A 21,574-nucleotide genomic window follows, 5' to 3' on the forward strand; every position below is an offset into this window, starting at 1 on the left:
CTCAGACTTTTCTGACTTCCTTGTTTGTCTCTCTTTTTAATCACATTAGTACCATGACTATCTGGGGTGTATCCTCAAAGGAGCTCCATACTACAAATTATTACACTGGATGCTCTGGAGTTCATGCAGTTCAATCCTCAAATATTGTTTTTTTTTACCCAATAGGCCTTTGTTTCTAAATAACTGCCTTATACTTATTTTCACAACCTGCTGGAACAACTCTGTAGCTACTACTGGGCCTGATTGAATCAAATGAGAGTTTTGTCTGCAAAAAAGACTGCAGGATCTGCTTTATTATGGTTAGCTATGTTTACTGCTGAACAAATCCACACAACATGTTTTACTTGCAAAACCCCATTATCCTAAATAACAACTTAAAAGGGGGCAACTGGATGTGCATCAGCAGAGTTGCACTGAACATGGGATTTCTTCTCACTGCACTCAGCAGGTTGACCCAGGAGTGTAATGGGGTAGACAGTACTGAATGATTCATAGATTCATAGATTCTAGGACTGGAAGGGACCTCGAGAGGTCATCGTGTCCAGTCCCCTGCCCGCATGGCAGGACCAAATACTGTCTAGACCATCCCTGATAGACATTTATCTAACCTACTCTTAAATATCTCCAGAGATGGAGATTCCACAACCTCCCTAGGCAATTTATTCCAGTGTTTAACCACCCTGACAGTTAGGAACTTTTTCCTAATGTCCAACCTAGACCTCCCTTGCTGCAGTTTAAGCCCATTGCTTCTTGTTCTATCCTCAGAGGCTAAGGTGAACAAGTTTCTCCCTCCTCCTTATGACACCCTTTTAGATACCTGAAAACTGCTATCATGTCCCCTCTCAGTCTTCTCTTTTCCAAACTAAACAAACCCAATTCTTTCAGCCTTCCTTCATAGGTCATGTTCTCAAGACCTTTAATCATTCTTGTTGCTCTTCTCTGGACCCTCTCCAATTTCTCCACATCTTTCTTGAAATGCGGTGCCCAGAACTGGACACAATACACCAGTTGAGGCCTAATCAGCGCAGAGTAGAGCAGAAGAATGACTTCTCATGTCTTGCTCACAACACACCTGTTAATATATCCCAGAGTCATGTTTGCTTTTTTTGCAACAGCATCACACTGTTGACTCATATTTAGCTTGTGGTCCACTATAACCCCTAGATCCCTTTCTGCTGTACTCCTTCCTAGACAATTTCTTCCCATTCTGTATGTGTGAAACTGATTTTTCCTTCCTAAGTGGAGCACTTTGCATTTGTCTTTGTTAAACTTCATCCTGTTTACCTCAGACCATTTCTCCAATTTGTTCAGATCATTTTGAATTATGATCCTGTCCTCCAAAGCAGTTGCAATCCCTCCCAGTTTGGTATCATCTGCAAACTTAATAAGCGTACTTTCTATGCCAATATCTAAGTCGTTAATGAAGATATTGAACAGAGCCGGTCCCAAAACAGACCCCTGCGGAACCCCACTTGTTATGCCTTTCCAGCAGGATTGGGAACCATTAATAACAACTCTCTGAGTACGGTTATCCAGCCAGTTATGCACCCACCTTATAGTAGCCTCATCTAAATTGTATTTGCCTAGTTTATCGATAAGAATATCATCGAGACCGTATCAAATGCCTTACTAAAGTCTAGGTATACCACATCCACAGCTTCTCCCTTATCCACAAGACTTGTTATCCTATCAAAGATTTATAATTGCTTCCTGTGACAGGCCATCATTTCTTTTCTTTTTCCTTTTGAGGAGAAAGTTCATAGAATCATAGGACTGGAAGTGACCTCAATAGGTCATCTAGTCCTGTCCTCTGCACGGAGGCAGGACTAAGTAGTGTCTAGACCAGCAGTTCTCAAACGGGCATCCGCGAGGGTACTCCAGGGGATCCGTGAGTCATGTCCGGGGCCGCCAGCCCCGCTGATCAACTCCTCCCCCTCCCTCTCAGGGCCTCCTGCATGCTGCTGCACAACTGTTCTGTGGCATGCAGGAGGCATTGGGAGGGAGGGGATGGAGTGGGGATGGGGTGTGCTCGGGGAGATGGAAGAAAGAGGCGGGGTGGGGGTGGGGCCTTGGGGGAAGGGGTGGAGGGGACACAGGGTCTGGGGCTGAGCGGGGGTTGAGCACCCCCAGGGAAAATTAGAAGCAGGCTTGGGGGTCTGCGAAAAATTGTAAATCAAAATGGAGGTCCCCGGGTTGCTAAAGTTTGAGAACCGCTGGTCTAGACCATCCCTGACAGGTGTTTGTCTAACCTCTTCTTACAAACCTCCAATGCAGGAGATTCCACAACTTCCCTAGGTAATTTGTTCCAGTGCTTAACTACCAGTTCATCAAGGCTGCACAAGTAATGGAGTCAAACAGTTTGTTTCACCAGGTATTATTGTACAGTATAAAAAACCAAGTTTTTCCAAACAAATGTACTTTTAACAGTCAGCCTTTTAGTACCATACATTTAGTATGTATTTACCTACAAAGATACTTTGGAACTGAACTCTTTGTGTCTTATGTAGAGACAAATTCTTCTTTCCTTTCTCCCGTGGGTTGAATGGAGCTACCATTCCAATCTCTAACATACTTAAATGAAGGCTGAAAGTTGTAGAGTTCAGCTTGTGAGATAAAAACAAGTCTCTGACAGTATGAAACAAATACACTAGAAACTCTGAAAACTACCTCTTTACTCCTAGTTCTCTTGTGGTGTCCTAATAAGGCTACAGGGACTTTTGAGCATAGTTTAGGAATATTGATTGATTTTCTTCTCCTGAGCAGACTGTATGTATTTTTGAATTCTCAGCCTTTTCTTTTTTACTTAGTTCTTGTTATAAATATTGTTTTATATGGATTTCAATGCACTATCTTTGGAGCTAGTCTGTTATAGAAAAAAATATTTATGTTGTATTTACTTTTGCCTTGCCTAAACTGAGTGCTTTCCTAAAGAATGTAGGGAAAACTATATTTGATTCTGTTGTTGAGTTTGTTTGGTTTTACTTAGAAGATGAATATAATGAAATCTTTAAATAATAGAAAATAAGTATTGGTTATTTTAACTCATTTTCTACATAACTTTATGCTTTAAAAATCTTTTGGGTTACATTTTATGGGTATGCTAACATTTTAAAGTACTATTTATAACAAATCTTTGAATGTTTACAATTCCTTTCACCAAGTATGTTAGACATTAGTGATTTAAGACTTCAAATTTAGGTAAGTAGTAGTATTTCCATTTTACAATGGTGAAGTGACTTGCCCAAGGTCTTTTTCTACCACTCCATCTTTCATGCCGTATACCCTTTCACCCTTAATATTTATTTTGTCTCATTCTTCCATTCACAATTCCATGCTCATTTTCTGGCTGCCTTCTACACCTGGGGCTACCACCCTCCTCTTTTACAACCATATGTCTGAGTTCTCCATTTCACTAAACCAGAAAAAATATTATGAAAGTGAAAACTCTTAACACCTCCAGACATTTGATGCCAGGTGTGGTTTGTGTTGGAAACCAATCTGGGTGAGCTCTCTAGTCTAATGAATAGTTTGCACTAATTACCTTCCAGAGCATACTTCATATCCTGGGCAAACAGAGTCCACATGATTTCAGCACTGACTTTTCCCATGTTCAGCTCTTGAGGGAACCTGAAATCAACCACATTACATCAGTTCACCTGCTGCTAGAAATTATATGAACAGCTGTACAGCAGAAATGCAAATATTTTTGTATAAAATCACACTGAAAGCATGCACTGCACTATATTTTCTGTTTTGTACAATTATGCTAACCATGTAGGAAGATCAGCCTTCAGATATGTGCTACTGTCAGAATAACTGTAATAATGAAGTATGTTCTGTACCAATTATATAACAGTACATGAAGTGAGGTCCATCCTTGGTGTAAATCCCCTGATTTCCAATGAGTTATACCAGGGAGGGGATTGGCCCCTGGACCACACTACTGTTCCTAACTCCTTGCAGCACTACTGGCAATCTGAAGACATAGAGGAAACAAGTAAAGTGCAGTAAGATCGGTGAAAAGACTGTACCATTAGTTAAAGCTTTTACTACTCATCTCATGTTTAATATGCTCTTTGAAAATAGTCTGTTTATACAGTGGTTACCATTAAGAAGTCAATATTTGCATACATTTAAGTGCAAAGTAAGTAAGGAAAACGAAAGGAAAAACCATGCTACCTCAATTACCATTGTGCAGTAGCTGTTGGCAAAATCTGACTTTTTAATGACAGCCACTGTATGTTTTGTACCAGGTTAAAAAAAAGGGGTGTGTATGTGTGCGTAAATGTCCTGCTCTTGTTTTGAATGTGGAACTCATATCAATATCAAAGGGAGTTCAGGGGTATGGAGCCAGGGCAATTCATGGCCGAAAAATTAGAGATTTGGGAGTCTGATACATAAATTTAACTTGATAAATGGGACTTTCTGTTAATGCTGAATGTAATGGAGTGTGTAGGTACATAAGAGATTCAGAGAAACATGCCAACTTTTCACCATAAAAACAACAATTATAGGCCAAATTCTATCACCTTTGTTGGGAATCACATTAACTAGTGATGGCCATAAGTAAACAAGCGGAATTTCTCAACATTTACTGCTACCATTCACTATCATGAACATTCATTACGCAATCTCACTGTACTCAGAGAGACAGAAACATACAGTGGTGATTGGCCTATGTAAACAAATTGTTTTCACTCATTTGTAATAGCAATGAGGAGCTGATTTATTTGCATTATTCTGTCATTCAATAAATTATGTTGCCACAAGAAAATAACCTTGTATATTTCACCAACTTGCTGTGCAGTCTCTACATTCTTTATCCTGTTTATTAATGTACAATGATTCATACCAATTATAAATATCTTATACTGCAAAACCCATTACCCAGAAACAATGTATTAACAAGATTCATTACTTCGGACCATGTTTGAGTAATAAGTAAAAATTATCTTCTGCTGCTAAATGTGCTTATGCACATATAAATTATTATGGGTGAAAACTAACTCATTTAAATGGAGGTATTGCTGTATGTTGCATATGATTTGAATCTATATTTTTCAAATACTCAGTTTACAGAGGAATGGATAGTCATTGTAAGAATGCCATTGGTAGTCAACTTCTGTGTAATTTACAGTTTCTGAAATGGAATGCAAAACTCAATCATTTTTCTACTCTCTTTTCCACCAATTATTGCAAAGGAAGTTAAAAACTTGGGTATAGATTTTTCATTGTTTATATTTAGATAGACTTGTCAGAATTCATTTTTTTTAAATAATTTCAATGGATATCAGTGATGTTTGTTTTTAAGCATTTTTTCAATTTTGTTATTGATTTAAATTTTCACAGCTGTGGGAAGTTATGGAGATCAGACAATGCGGAGCTGAGAATAATTATTTAATGACAGTGGACACTGAGATTCAAAAACTTAAAGCTTTATAACCATTAAAACACAAATTGTCAGAATCACATGCCGAAGTTCTCAAGTAGCATTTTTCTTACTTCACTTTTCGTTATCAATGGCAATATTTTTTTCATTGGTTTGAGTGTGTACAGTGAAATTAATGTTTACCCACATTTACTGATAAAAAGCTAATCCTTCCACGTCTACATTTAGATAAGTAGGTTGGATAAATATAAAATAATAACTATAACTGCAGTTAGCTACTGTTTTAATGTGTATTCACCGCACACTTGCCCTGAAGGGGTTAATGTGGACTAAGAAGGGGGCCTATTAACTAGACAGGCCACAGCTGAGGGGAATCAGGTGGTTTAAATAATCCTCTGACTGAATAATGAGGGAGCCCAGGTGAGGAGGGACAACTGGGCTATAAAGACAGGAAGTTGGCAGCAGAGATAGGCTGCAGGGAAGCAGTCTGTAGTTATTCACCATAATAACAGAGGTGTGTTTGGGGCTACAAAAGCAAGTAGCCTAAAGTTACTCCCTGGGAAGATGGAGTTTTGAGGCTGGCAAACCCAGAGAAGGGCGGAGCCAGAAGATTAGGAAAGCATCAGGGAAAAGCAAATAAGGTTCAGCATGGACGAGACCTTGGCTGCTGATTAGAGGGTAGGCCTGCATTCCCCTACTGGCCATTGGGGAAGTGGCACCAGATAGGCAGTGTATGCGAAGACTGCTTGACTCCATTCATAAGAAGATCCTTTGATAACCCAGAAGGGGAGGACATGTGACCTGGCCGGAGGGCTAAGGCATGAACACAGGGTGCTTGCCTCATTGAGAGCCAGAAAGAAGGCGGAGCATGTGGCGAGAGGTGGAAAGGAGATGTCTGACCTGGAATCAGGTAATCCCCAGAGTGACCAGAAGGTGGCGCACTTGGGGTAAGCAGACTCCTGTGACACAACCCGAAAGTGCAGGGTTATAGAAAAATCAATCATAAATACTGAATAATAGTCTTAAGAGTTTGGAGGGGTATCGGCCAATCACTAAACAATTATGAAAGGCTGAAACCTAGCATAAATCTAAATTTCTGGAAAGATTTAGATGAGAAGGAATCTTCCTCCCCAGCTCTCAGAACTCAGCATAGGCTCTCAGCAGGTCAAACAGTTTCAGCTGGCCAGGCTGTTCTCTTCACATCTCAGACCTCTTTGGATCCTCCCATGCCGTTCTTGCTGGGGTGCTCCTGACCCAAGACAACAGATGACTCAGAAGGAAATGCCAGACTTGCTATTGGACACAGTGGAATTTCAGCAAAGGTAGGTGTGGAGGCTTGTAGGGTTACGAGTAGGGTCCTACCAAATTCATGGTCCATTTTGGTCCATTTCACAGTCATGGGATTTTTAAAATCCTATATGTCATGATTTCAGCTATATAAATCTGAAATTTCAGGGTACTATAATTGTAGGAGTCCTGTCCCAAAAAAGAGTGTGTGTGTGGGGATCACAAGGTTATTGTAGGGGGGTTGCGGTACTGCTAGCCTTACTTCTGAGCTGCTGCTGGCGGCACTGCGGCAGCGCTGCCTTCAGAGCTGGGCAGCTGCTGGCCAAGAGCCCAGCTCTGAAGGTAGAGCTGCCACCAGCAGAAGCACAGAAGTAAGGATGGCACAGTGTGTAGGGTTACCATATTTAAACATTAAAAAAAGAGGACACTCCACGGGGCCCTGGCCTTGCCCCTTCCCCGCCCCTTCCCCGCCTCCTCCCCTGAGTGCCCCGCATTCCCCCTCCTCCCTCCCAGCCACGTGAAACAGCTGCCCGAGCACTACCGCCTTCACAGTTTGCCGGGCAGCCCCCAGACCTCCAGACCCTGCGCCCCCAGCCGGGCGCTTCCCCAGCGCAGCCGGAGTCCATGAAGCAAACCGTGAAGCCGGTAGCGCTCGGGCAGCTCGGCTCTTCAGCTACACAAAGCTGAGGTGTCTGGGGGGAGCAGCAGCAGCCGCCACCGTGGGGGAATCCGCCTGCAGCTCGCAGCCTGCCGGAGCCACTCTAAGGTAAGCAGGGGACTGGGGCAGGGATGCCGGCAAAACAAAGCTGGGAGTATTTTCCCAGACATGTTCGGCTTTTTGGCAATTCCCCCCGGATGGGGATTTGAGGACCAAAAAGCCGGACATGTCCGGGAAAATCCGGACGTATGGTAACCCCAACAGTGTGGTATTTCCACCCTAACTTCTGTGCTGCTGCTGGCAAGGTGCTGCCCTCAGTCAGCAGCCACCACTTTCCGGCTGCCCAGCTCTGAAGGCAGCAGTGCAGAAGTAATGGTGGAATGGCATGGTATGGTATTGCCACCCTTACTTCTGTGCTGCTGCTAGCGGGGTGCTGCCTTTCGGAGCTGGGCGCCCGGCCAACAGCCACCACTCTCCGACCACCCAGCTTTGAAGGCAGCGCAGAAGTAAGGTTGGCAATATTATGACCCCCCCTAAAATAACCTTGTGATCCCCCTGCAGCTCCCTTTTGGGTCAGGACTCCTGATTTGAGAAACACTGGTCTCTTCTGTGAAATCCTGTATAGTATAGGGTAAGAGCACACAAAAGACCAGATTTCATGGTCCATGATGTGTTTTTCATGGCCATTAATTTGATAAGGCGCTAATTATGAGGAATGGGATGGAAAGTGGGGCACAAAAGGAAGCAGTCATGAGGATAATGGGAAGTTACTCAATCAAGATTCAAAGGCTCAGCCACACATCTAGTTGTATTCATAGGGGAACAAGATTTGGGTGAGATGGGGTAAGGAAAAGATAATCCAGTACAAGTGAGTAAAGGTCTAAGTGGGTTGAGCAGAGAGGGAGGGTGATAGATTAGTCAAGGATGTGACCAGTTTAAAGAAGAGGAAAGGATGAAGAAAACCTCAGAATGCCTGGATTATGTTTACTGAACATGGAAACTGGGTAAAATTTAATTAAACCACTAAATGTTTAAGTGATTACTAATGCCTAACAAACTCAGGAAAAGCAAGAATACTGTGATTTAAAGCCAACAATCCAGTATCCTGATGTTGTGGGGATTACAATCCTGTCATATATGCTGCCATAACTTCAGTAAATACTGAAAAGTGAGTTTAAGACAAAGGGACAACCTTACATGGTCTCTTGCTTTCCTGGGTTTAAGGCAGAGCCTTAAATTTATTTTATAATAGCTTTTATATTTACTTTCTGTGTGCAGTGTCATTGTAGCTGCCATAAAATATTCAGCATTAGCAATATGTACCACACATATGGTATCTGAGATAGCATAGGATGTTCTTCCATGTACTATGGAAAATAATGGTCATATCCCTGATGCTACAAGTGTGATAAATGTTGGTAACAGCTGATCTGTTAATGGCAATGAAGTCTTGTAAAGAGAAGGGGGAAAACCCAATAGAGGTGTTATAATGGCACAATCTTCCTGATGTTTAACAATGTGAATGTAAGTATTAATTTTTCCTATTTACATTGCAAAGGCTTGAAATCCTTTCAAGATTTTGAAATTCAGAATTTCAAAAAACAAGTTGGCAATTTCAGCCGACTTTTAGGAATGTGTGTCAAGCACTGTTGGAATAATTGCCTGATGAGCCTTTAAAAGTTTTTCATTTAAGTGAGACCCTTTAAGATAGGAAGCAAAAAAATAAAATTTTGAGACTCAGAGAAAACTAATATTAGATTAAAGGAAATTTTCCCCCTAGATAAAATTGTATCTAAATTGAGAATGTATTTCTGAATGTTGAGTCTGTACAAATTATACAGTTGAAATTACTGAATCAATCAAAACACGGATTAGCATGGAAACAGACCACTAAATATGGCATAATTAATGTCACTATAGTCAGTATAAATATTTGACTAATGCTAAAGGGAGAAGTTTCACTACCCCTGTCATTTGTGATTGTACTTTAAATGAGCAACCATGAGGCCACAAACTGCAGGCAGGGACTCTCAGTCAGGACAATGGGAAGTACATGAAAGTCAACAGTAAACTGAGGCAACGTCTGTGAGGCAAAATTTTCAAATGCAGTCATTGGATCTGAGTATCTCCACTTTTAGATGCCTAAACAGGCAAGATTTTCGAAGGGTCTGAGCATCCACAGCTTCCACTAACTTCCATTCCCAAAACCGAGTTTGGATTCCCAAAAATGAAGGTGTCCAATATCAGCAAATGCTTTTGAAAATTTAGGCCACAGGCCCAACCCTGCTCCCACTGGAGGCAATGGAAAAACTCCTCTTGAGTTCAGCCAAGTCCTAATATGTTAAGAAACAGGACAAATTACATTCTTCTTTAGTGCTGGACTTCGTTAATAAAACCTCTGGGTACCTATTTGACGTTTGGATTCATGTTCTTTGTAGTACTAAGGCAATTTAACATGAAACATAAGCTGTAGAGGGTAAACCGTTCAATACATGTTTCCATGGTTGTTTGATACTACTCCTGTTAAGCAAACAGTGAACAAATATTTCGCTGGCCTCAGGGATTCTGGCTCTTTTCATTCATTCACTCTTCTTGTGTGCAATATCATCTTTGGTAGCTTATTTGTTCATCTACTGTATATTTCACAGCAAGCTTTCTTGTGGAAGGTGTGCTGAAGTATTCTTAAATGTTCAGATAAAACCCAAATATAAACACAAAGCCATCAGTATAAACATCCTGCCAAAGCTATCACATATACTTCATTCATGCAACAGAAAACAACTGAAGATGTTAACATACTAAACTATTTTGATCTGTTGTGACTCAGAGGACACAAGCAATATCAAACACTCTGCTCTTTGACCAGCTCACATAATTTTTAAATCAGATGACTGAATTTTAACTCTTGTTTTTACACTTGCATTGCGAATCTACATTTAAGAGCTATATATTCAGCTATAACTGAAAAGAAGAGGGGATTTTTTTCAAAGGCACAAAAGTCAGTTAGGTGCCTAAGTTCCAATGACAGTCAATGGCAGTTGGGTGCCTAATGGAGCTAGTCAAACTTTTTGTTTTGATGGAACAGTTTTCTGTTGGAAAATGTAGCTTCATCGAAAATTAAACATTTAGTAGGACCATGTTAATTCTGGCAAAATTTTGAAGGGAAAAGTCTAAATGATTCATTTAGACTTTCTTGTTTGATTTTGATTAAGTGGACAGGTTTCATTGTGATAATGTCAAAACCTTTCATTTTGTCTATCATTTCATTTCATTTTGATTTACATTATACTATTAATTTTAACAGTGTATTTATCTATTGATTTATATTGAATTAATATTCTATATTTTAATATTGTCAACAAGTTTCTATCTTATTCAAACAATGTTTTAACAATATCGTAATGAAATTTGACATTTTCAAAATGAAACAATTTAACATTCTCTAAATCAATGTGAACAAATTGAAATTTTCTTTTTGAAAATTTCTATTTTATTTATTTTTGCATATTCATTTCCCTAGGAGTATGTCAGGCTCTGGTAATCCATCAATTCTGGAATAAAATATACTTGCAACTTCATTGAAAAAAAGGGAGAACTCTGCCACTAGATAGCTGGATATTTGTTGGGAGTCCCAGCCTCTTGTGTTCATAGGCTCAGCAGTGCTATTAATGGATGGTTATGATTTGCAGAGATATTCATTAAAATCTATTTTTGTGGGGCTTTTTTGTTCCATTCTGATTTGAATTTTGGCTTTAATGACCCCAACAACTCAAAGTGAAATTCTTTCAGTTACACTTTTTCCTAGCTTAGGTACCAAACTTCTAAATCAGATTCACCTAGGCTGGATTGAAGAAACTCTCCCAAAGGCTCACTGAAAAACCTGCAAACCTTTCAGCCAATCTGGCTATGGCTATGTCTACACCACGGACCTTACAGCGGCACAGTTGTACTGTTACGGCTATGCCGCTGTAAGGTCTCCTGTGTAGCCGCTCTATGCTGGCGGGAGAGAGCTCTCCTGCTGGCATAATTAAACCACCCCCAATGAGTGGTGGTAGCTATGTTGGCAGGAGAGCGTCTCCTGCCGACATAGAGCTGTGCACACCAGCACTTCTGTTGATGAAACTTATGTCGGTTGGGGGGGTGTTTTTTTCAGACTCCTGACTGACAAAAGTTTTACCAACAAACATACTATTGTAGACAGACTAAAGTTTCATGTTTATAATGAAATCTCTGTACAGGTCTAGATGTAAACTAGTCACTGCTAGAATTATCATTGCCCCTTGATAGAAAGAGAGAAACCTTCATCCTTTGTTACATTGGTACAAATGCATGTAGGGTGCATTTCTGATGGAGACACTCATGCTAAGAAGAAGACATCAATGTGATCATTGTCTTACAGTATACTAGTACTGTGCTGTTCCTAACACTTTCCGAGACACAAAATACTTTATAACAAGGAAACCTGAAATGTCCTTATTTTTTTACAGATTGATATAATGTGCATATAAAATGACAGACCCCCGCCCCAGTACCTTTTATTGTTTGATTTTATGCAGTTGTTCCCTTATATAAATAAATTAGAAAAAGGAAATGGTCATTCTAATATTCCATCCATATCTCAATTCTCTATCACAGCAGGCTGAGGGACGTACTGGCCGCTGCTTCCAGCAGCTCCCATTGGCCTGGAGCAGCGAACCGCGGCCAGTGGGAGCCACAATCAGCCGGACCTGCAGACACGGCAGGTAAACAAACTGGCCCGGCCCGCCGGGGCTTTCCCTACACAAGCGGTGTCCCAAGTTTGGGAAACACGGCTCTATCACAAAGGCACATGAGTCTGAATCACTTTGTACCACTGTAGAACTATTTGTTTTTTCTACACTTTGTTCACATAAGGGGCCAGGAGAAAAGAAACTCCATTGGAAGGAATGATTTGGATCTGCTGGATGCCAGGGCTATCCCTATTCAGCCCTGTGTTTTGGCACCAGATCCTAGGCCCCTTGGACTCCCAGGTTCTATGGCAGCAAGGCTTCAACTATGCCATGCTCCCAGGGAATTTGCTGCTTGCTCCTGATCCTGGGAATCCTATCTAAGATGGTGTAGCGAGGCGACGACTCACCGCTGCGGCGCCTCCTGCTGGTTGTGCAGGGAATTAGCTCGTCCAACCTTGGAGCGCCCTCAATTGGCCGGTGTCTCGCCTGTCGCTGGCCCCCGTGTCCCTCCCGGGCCCCAGTGCCCCTTCTCTCGGGGTTCTGCCCCCTGCAGTACCCTGCAGTCTCGCTGGGTCTCCCCTCCCCGGGGAACCCCCAACCCCCATAACCCCACCTCGCCTCAGTCTTTGGCTATTGCCAGTCACCGTCTAGCCCCCGCTCACTGGGGCAGACTGCAGTATAATTGCCACTCATCATCCGCAAGGAGGGTTTGGACCTGCTGCCTCTGCCTACCCTTGGGCTTCCCTCTGCAACCCCAGTACCTTTTCTGGCCTTTAGCAAGGCCTGCAGCCTGGGGGTTTTCCAGGCTGGAGCTCCCCAGCTCCTCTGGCCTTTCCCCAGCCCTGCTCCAGTCTAGGCCCGTCCCTCTCAACAGCTAGAGAGAGACTCTTAGCTCCAGCCTAGCAGCCCTTTTATAGGGCCAACTGCGGCCTGATTGAGGCGTGGCCCCAGCTGAGGCTGCTTCCCCAATCAGCCTTTCCCCAGCCACAGCCCTCTCCAGGGCTGCTTTTAACCCCTCCGGGCAAGAGTGGGGTGACTGCCCCGCTACAAGTGGGTTCCACAGTATGGAAAAATTAAGGACTCCTGAGATGGGTGGAGTCTCTATGGGCAGGTGGCGGGATGCTGTGCATAGTCAGAGCCGACAGCCCTCTCCCCATATGAATCTCCTATCCAATGGGAAACAATCACCATCTTCAGTCATCACAGAAATTTCTGCTAGGTTAGCTTCTTTAGCAGTAACTGCTAAAGTTAACTTTATTATTTGTTTATTTGCTACATAGAATCAACTTATATTTCTGTTAGTGAATCGTAGTAAAAAAATAACGTTGCCTTTCAATTCTCAGGTACAGAGTGTACATGCTCCTGCGGCTTTTTCTTCCAAAGAAGAAACACCTAAAATGCTTGGTTTGGGGATTTAGACTAGATGTTTCTTTTTGGCATCCTTCCCCTTCTGGGATACTTTATATACTAGTCGAAAAAAAATAGGGCTGATCTATAATGGAAACTTACATCAATTTTTCACATCCCTGAGAGAGAGCTAGCTGTGTCATCCTAGCCCCCGGTGCACACAGTGCTAGGTTGACAGAAGAATTCTTCTGTCGACCTAGCTACTGCCTCTCGGGGAGATGGATTAACTACAACAATGGGAGATCCTCTCCTGTTGCTGTAGTGAGTGTCTACACTGAAGTGTTACAGATGTGCTGCTGTAGCATTTTAAGTTTAGATGTAGCCTTAGTTACTTAAAACTCCATTTTGTTTTCCCTTCTATGCAACTTTCCTCCTCCTTTTCTCTCTGGGTGAACTGTAATTTATCATCTTTCCTCCATTAAAGATCAAAGGTTGAAGAACAAGCACAAAATGAAGCACCAAGAAGGATATTAAATAATTACTCAAAAAGAAAACCCAGTCTAATGAAGAGGTGAAGAAGACTAAAGAAAAAAAAATTGGAGGGAGTAAAACTTTGTGAAGCAAATTAATCAAGAAAAACAGGAAACTGAAAGCACCCACTACACTTAATGTGGTGACAAATACTACCCCAAGTTCCAATATAGAAAGACAAAATCTCTCAGCAAAATCAGCTTAAGCTACAAGCAAGACTCATGATTGCAAATCCTGTTAAAATGTGCCATGATCAACAATCTGATGGTATAATTCTGGTTCATTCAATAGCTTCAAGCAAGGCTGTCCTTCAATTTTTCAAATAAGCTGGCAGTCTTTCTAATATGGGTCTGTCCTCCACCTGCCACCTTGGATCATCTCCGGTAAACAAACACATCCATTCTTTCTGGTAATGTTGTGAAACAGAGTGGTAGCTATACTGTGGGGGCCCATGTAGAGACTAATCCTTCGTTAGTGGGAACAGGATTGGGCCCTTTGAATTGCTGTGATATATATACACTATATTATATGAAACTGTGCAAAAGCTAAGCTGATGATAATCATTTTGTCTGTCTGATTCAGCATCCAAAAATAAAGTATTTTGTGTTAGACATACAAAATACTACACCAAATAACATTCAGGATTATGCATCCTACTGATATAGCTGCCTTTAATGAGAGTGACCTATGGTATAAGCTAGACTAATGGCCCAAAGGGGGGAAATAGGATGCAACAATCAATTCTGGCAATGAGCTGAAGGCCATGTACAGACAACTGGAATTGCCCATAGGTACAAGAAAATTAAATCAGTTGAAATGTGCACAGATGTCGAGGCCAGCTAGATGCTTGTTATGGCTCTGGTACTCCAACAGTGGAAGCAATAATCAGCATGAAATGTTTGAAGAACTGATTATTCAACAAAAAAGAAAAATGCCAAAAGAATAAAATAAAAACATATCAGGAGTAAATATCTAACTTAGCTATACTTCAGAGACATGAAAATAGAATGATCACACTTTATCAAAAATACACACGTCTGATTTGGACGTTTGTGCTTGACAGGCAAATCGAAATGGGATCTTAAAATATATATCTACAGGAGTGCCACATTGTCTTGAAATTTGGTGTGCCTCATGGGGGTATGAGGTTCAGTCACTGATCCAAATGTGGGGCCTTTTGCCCTAAGCGTTCTCAAGATACAGCCACCCCCAAAACAGCTTTTTAGACCTAGCTGGATGACCGAGCGTCTCAAAGGGGCGATTAAGAAAAAACAGAAAGCGTACAAAGAATGGAAGAGGGGAGGGATCAGCAAGGAAACCTACCTTATTGAGGTCAGAGCACGTAGAGATGCAGTGAGAAAGGCCAAAAGCCGTGTAGAGTTGGACCTTGCGAGGGGAATTAAAACCAATAGTAAGAGGTTTTACAGCCATATAAATAGGAAGAAAACAAAGAAAGAGGAAGTGGGACCGCTGAAGAATGTAGATGGAGTGGAGATTAAGGATAATCTAGGCATGGCACAATATCTAAATGAATATTTTGCATCGATCTTTAATGAGGCTAATGAAGGGCTTAGGAATAGAGGCAGCAGGACAGAGGGGAATAAAGGAGGGGGGATTGACATTACCGTATCGGAGGTGGAAGCCAAACTTGAACAGCTAAACGGGACTAAATCGGGCGGACCGGATGATCTTCATCCTAGAATATTGAAGGAACTGGCGCAAGAAATTGCAAGCCCCTTAGCGATAATTTTTAATGAATCTGTAAACTCGGGGGTGGTACCGTTGGACTGGAAAATAGCTAATGTGGTTCCTATTTTCAAGAAAGGGAAAAAAAGTGACCCGGGTAACTACAGGCCTGTTAGTTTAACATCTGTAGTATGCAAGGTCTTGGAAAAAATTTTGAAGGAGAAAGTAGTTAAGGACCTTGAGGTGAATGGCAATTGGGACAAATTACAACATGGGTTTACGAAAGGCAGATCGTGCCAAACCAACCTGATCTCCTTCTTTGAGAAAGTAACAGACTTTCTAGATAAAGGAAATGCAGTGGATCTAATATACCTCGATTTTAGTAAAGCGTTTGATACGGTACCGCATGAGGAATTATTGGTTAAATTGGAAAAGATGGGGATCGATATGAAAATCCAGAGGTGGATAAAGAACTGGTTAAAGGGGAGACTGCAGCGGGTAGTACTGAAAGGTGAACTGTCAGGTTGGAGGGAGGTCACCAGTGGGGTTCGTCAAGGTTCGGTTTTGGGTCCGATTTTATTTAATCTATTTATTACTGACCTCGGAACCGAATGTAGGAGTGGGCTGATAAAGTTTGCGGATGACACAAAGTTGGGAGGTATTGCCAATTCGGAGAAGGATCGGGATATCCTGCAGGGAGACTTGGATGACCTTGTAAATTGGAGTAATAGTAATAGGATGAAATTTAATAGTGAGAAGTGTAAGGTGATGCATTTAGGGATGACTAACAAGAATTTTAGTTATAAGCTGGGGACGCATCGGTTGGAAGTAACGGAGGAGGAGAAGGACCTCGGAGTCCTGGTTGACCGCAGGATGACTATGAGTCGGCAATGTGACATGGCCGTGAAAAAAGCTAATGCGATCTTGGGATGCATTAGGCGAGATATTTCTAGTAGGGACAAGGAGGTGCTGCTTCCGTTATACAAGGCACTGGTGAGACCTCATTTGGAGTACTGTGTGCAGTTCTGGTCTCCTATGTTTAAAAAGGATGAACTCAAACTGGAACGGGTACAGAGAAGGGCCACTAGGATGATCAGAGGAATGGAAAATCTTTCCTATGAAAGGAGACTCGAGGAGCTCGGTTTGTTTAGCCTAACCAAAAGAAGGCTGAGGGGGGATATGATTGCTCTCTTTAAATATATCAGAGGGATAAATACCAGGGAGGGAGAGGAATTATTTCAGCTCAGTACTAATGTGGACACGAGAACAAATGGATATAACCTGGCTGTGGGGAAGTTTAGGCTTGAAATTAGACGAAGGTTTCTAACCATCAGAGGGGTGAAATTTTGGAACAGCCTTCCGAGGGAAACAGTGGGAGCGAAAGACCTCTCTGGCTTCAAGATTAGGCTAGATAAGTTTATGGAGGGAATGGTTTGATGGGATAAGGTGATTTTAGTCAATTAGGCAATAACGTGCCATCGCTGGTAAAATGAGGGTCCGGCTGGAGAATCTTGCCTGTATGCTCGGGGTTCTACTGATCGCCATATTTAGGGTCGGGAAGGAATTTTCCTCCAGGGTAGATTGGCAGAGGCCCTGGAGGTTTTTCGCCTTCCTCCGCAGCATGGGGCAGGGGTCGCAAGCTGGAGGATTCTCTGCGAATTGAAGTCTTTAAATCACGATCTGGAGACTTCAACAGCTGAGTTAAGGGAAAGTGGGTGGGTCAGCTTTTGTGGCCTGCATCATGCGGGAGGTCAGACTAGATGACCATAATGGTCCCTTCTGACCTTAAAGTCTATGAGTCTATGAGCTTTTCTTAAAGTTGACGTGTTTTGGCAACGTTTTTCTGCACAAAGACAAAGATCGAACCAGGGCTGAGATCACCACACCAGGGTCTCAGACACCCAAGGGTCACCCCAACAGAGTGCACCTCACCCACGAGCCCTTTGAGGGAAATCCCATTACAACGTTATTAGCTCTTTGGCTAATTAGCCAAGGAGTTCGGTTCTCCAGTTTGGCGTGTGCCAAAGAGATTACACTGCGCAGGTGCAGAGAGAGTCACTCTAAGGGGTTGAAAACTAGCTATGAGTCACAGGGCCTGAATAGCTTAAGGGGGAATGTTACAGCCATTCAACCCAAGCAACAAGGAGGCACTGTGAATTAAATCCCAACTCTAGGCAGAAATCTGAAATAACAACAATAAAAAAAAAGAGACCTCTTGCTACAATCTGCCTCTGTCAAAGTTTTGTTTATTTATTTATTTTGGTGAAATGGAATCTGAATACAGAAGAATAATCGGAAGGCAAGGAAACTATTTTTTGAAAAGAAAATAAATATCACATATACAAATGCTCACTGGGAGGGGAAGTGATTGCAGTGGAAGAGTAGGCAGCAATAGGGGCAGATGGGTGCAGCAAGGGAAAGGGCAGTTATGGGGAGCGGGATAAATGGGGATGGGTGGTAGGAGAAGAGCTGAGGGTGTCAGCTGATGGAAGGAGGTGGGGGGGACGTGGAATGGGAGGGAAGAGGTGGGACGCTGGGAAGAAGGGAGTTAACTCTGTATTTCCTGGTTTTCAGTTGATTTTTGCTGACCTTGATGTTCTCAAAGGGCACTAGGTATCATCTGTCAACCTTAATTCTGCATTAACGAAGTGTTTTGCCATTTATAATCACCAATTGTAAAGATTCTCCTGTTGATGACATGTAAACCAGGATAGTACAGTAGAACCTCAGAGTTACGAACATCTTAGGAATGGAGGTTGTTCTGAAATGTTCGTAACTCTGAACAAACGTTATGGTTGTTCTTTCAAAAGTTTACAACTGAACATGGACTTAATACAGCTTTGAAACTTTATTATGTAGAAGAAAAATGCTGCTTTCCTTATTTTTTTTTATTTTTTTTGTAGTTTACATTTTGTCTGATTGCGTACTTGTGGTTCCAAGTAAGGTGTGTGGTTGACTGGTCAGTTCATAACTCTAGTGTTCTTACCTATGAGGTTCTACATATCAGACATTCTCTCTCTCTCTCATATATTGAGGCCTTGTCTATGCAAGGAAGTTACATCAGATTAACTATAGGTGTGATTTTAAACTGCTTTAGTTTAATCAGTTCAAAAGCTTGTGTGGGCAATTTTTATTTGCTTTAACCCAGATTTATTTCAGTTTAATTTAAGACAAATAGAAATTGGTTTAAGCTAAATGCCAACTAGGCACTCAAACTGAAATAATGTCCACAGGAGAGTTTGCATTGGTTTGATTAAATTTGTTTAAAATTATTTAAATTAAACCTATGCAACTTACTCATGGCCTGAGAGACAGCTGGCTGTGTTGTCACTAGATGGATAATGTGCAAAAAGCAGTAAAGACTTGTTTTTGTCACCAGTGCACACTGATATCATGCAGAGTATACTTTGGGAGGATATCTATTGAGTAAGAGGGTACCATTTCACATAATCATACATTTTCTTGCATGGTCAGTCAGATGATCTTTTGGCATTTTTCACTGGACTCGAAACATAAAATTACATAGTTTAAAATTAAAAGGACAAAGAGTGAGAACTTCATTGCTTACTCATTTTTCAGTGAGGCAGCGCTCTTAACTAGTGTCATATAACACCAGAAGAAGCAGAAGCCTCAAGCTTCAGAGATGCACCAATGAATTTAAAGTTGTCAGACCTACCTGATCATTGAATGTGTAGTCACAAAGTCAGACCAGATTCAGGAGTCACATCACAAGATGACTGCATTCCTTTATTTTTAGTGAATATTAAGATGAAGAATGGCACTGTCAGAAAATCTGACACTGTTCTTTCATCTCTCCTGTTTTCAGTAGCAATGACAACTTTTGCATATTTAACCAAAATATTTTACTAGAAATAAATATAAAAGCAAGGTATTATTAAACTATAACAGGGATCCCCATTACAATGTCATATTTCCTGTAGGGTAACTGTCATAACTATAAAGGGAAGGGTAACAGCTCTCCTGTGTACAGTACTATAAAATCCCTCCTGGCCAGAGACTCCACAATCCTTTTACCTGTAAAGGGTTAAGAAGCTCAGGTAACCTGGCTGACACCTGACCCAAAGGACCAATAAGGGGACAAGATACTTTCAAATCTTGGTGGGGGGGAAGGCTTTTGTTTGTGCTCTTTGTTTTGGGGGGAGTTCGCTCTTGGGACTAAGAGGGACCAGACATCAATCCAGGTTCTCCCCATCTTTCTAAACAAGTCTCTCATATTTCAAACTTGTAAGTACAGCCAGGCAAGGCGTGTTAGTTTTATCTTTGTTTTCTCAACTTGTAAATGTATCTTTTGCTAGGGTGTTTACCTCTGTTTGCTGTAACTTTGAACCTAAGGCTAGAGGGGGTTCCTCTGGGCTCTTTAAGTTTGATTACCCTGTAAAGTTATTTTTCATCCTGATTTTACAGAGATGATTTTGAGCTTTTTCTTTAATTAAAAGCCCTTTTAATAACCTGATTGATTTTTCCTTATTTTTAGATCCAAGGGGATTGGATCTGGATCCACCAGGAGTTGGTGGGAGAAAGGAGGGGGGATAGTTAATTTCTCCTTGTTTTAAGATCCAAGGGGTTGGATCTGTGTTCACCAGAGAGTTGGTGGAAGAGTCTCTCAAGGCTACCCAGGGAAGGGAGTTAGCCCATTGGGAGTGGTGGCAGCGGACCAGATCTAAGCTGGTAGTTAAGCTTAGAAGTTTTCATGCAGGCCCCCACATCTGTACCCTAAAGTTCAGAGTGGGGAAGGAGCCTTGACAGTAACACAGGGAATTTAGATACATAATCTGATCTGTTTAAAAAACAAAATGGAAATCATAGTTGCACATAGGTAATTCAGGGCCCAGTTTTTGTGCAAATCACTTCACATCTCTGTTTTCTCATCTGTAAAATGGGGATAATGATACTTACCTCATTTATAAAGTGCTTTGAGACCTACTGATGACCAGCACCAAATTACTATTATTATGTATTTGCCCTTGAAAGACAGACTTTGATTTGGCTCTTTGTAATTAATGTGTTCACTTTTGTCAATATTTGGGAACACCTCAGAAATAACATCTCCTGCATTGCTATTGAGTGTCTATTATTTCTAGAACTTATCTGATAGATTGTGCATGAGGCTCCTCCCCACCCCATGCAAGGATTTCCAGTTATAGATATCCAGCTGTATTACAGCAAACAAAAATATGTTTAACAAATACCATCTTTCCTACATCGCCGAAAAATAGAAACCTCATGCAGAGAGTATGTTACACCAAGACTATTGATTAGTTTCCAAATAAAATTTGAAGTATTGGTTTTGACCTAGAAAGATCTAAATGATTTAGGCCTGGACCATCAGAGAAAACAACTCTCCTTCTCCAGCTCCACCTGTAATCAATGGTGGATTCAAGTTAGTATTCCCTTAATACAAAAGAAAGTTGGCTGATGGCAGGGAGTTCTCTATGGTGGCAGGGGAGGGGAATGGTCCCTGACTCTAGGATTCTCTTCTCTCACTGGTGCAAAAAAGCCTGGGTTTCTTCATTCTCAGTGCATACTACAAAGCTCATCTTTTTTTAAGGGACTTAGAAGGGATGGGATGAGGATATTATAATTGTTATCTTTGGGCCAGATTTGTCCACCCTTACTCACATTGAGTATACCTCACTGCACTAGTAGCTCTGTTCATTTCAATTAACTATTCACAGAGTAAGGTACTACTTGGTGCAAGTAAGGGTGGTAGGAGCTGGTCCTTTGCGGAGTTCTTAATTACTAGAAGACAGTTGAGTTTACAGTTGTATAGTGTTTTGAATGCCAATGATAATTTGCTTGGTGAAATGTATTTTGTTGGTAATTTTCATGTTTTGCACAAGTGCCTAGGGTCAAGAAAGGCAATTTTAAAAAACAGGTAAGTACACCTGTGGACTTCCATATATTAAATAAAAATGAAAACTAAATAACCTGACAGTTTCCTGTTCC

At 41.5% G+C, this 21,574-nt stretch overlaps 1 protein-coding gene across 1 annotated transcript in view; it reads right to left on the reverse strand.

Annotated features, from left to right (window-relative positions):
• UNC13C (unc-13 homolog C) overlaps positions 1–21,574 on the reverse strand; it is a 402,367-nt gene that overhangs the window by 136,693 nt on the left and 244,100 nt on the right. The window contains exon 18 of the mRNA XM_065411637.1: positions 3,542–3,627. Coding sequence (XP_065267709.1) covers positions 3,542–3,627 — 86 coding nt within the window. The remainder of the gene's footprint in view (positions 1–3,541; positions 3,628–21,574) is intronic.

The sequence above is a fragment of the Emys orbicularis genome, chromosome 10, assembly GCF_028017835.1.
Source record: "Emys orbicularis isolate rEmyOrb1 chromosome 10, rEmyOrb1.hap1, whole genome shotgun sequence".
NCBI classification, from domain to species: Eukaryota; Metazoa; Chordata; order Testudines; family Emydidae; genus Emys; species Emys orbicularis.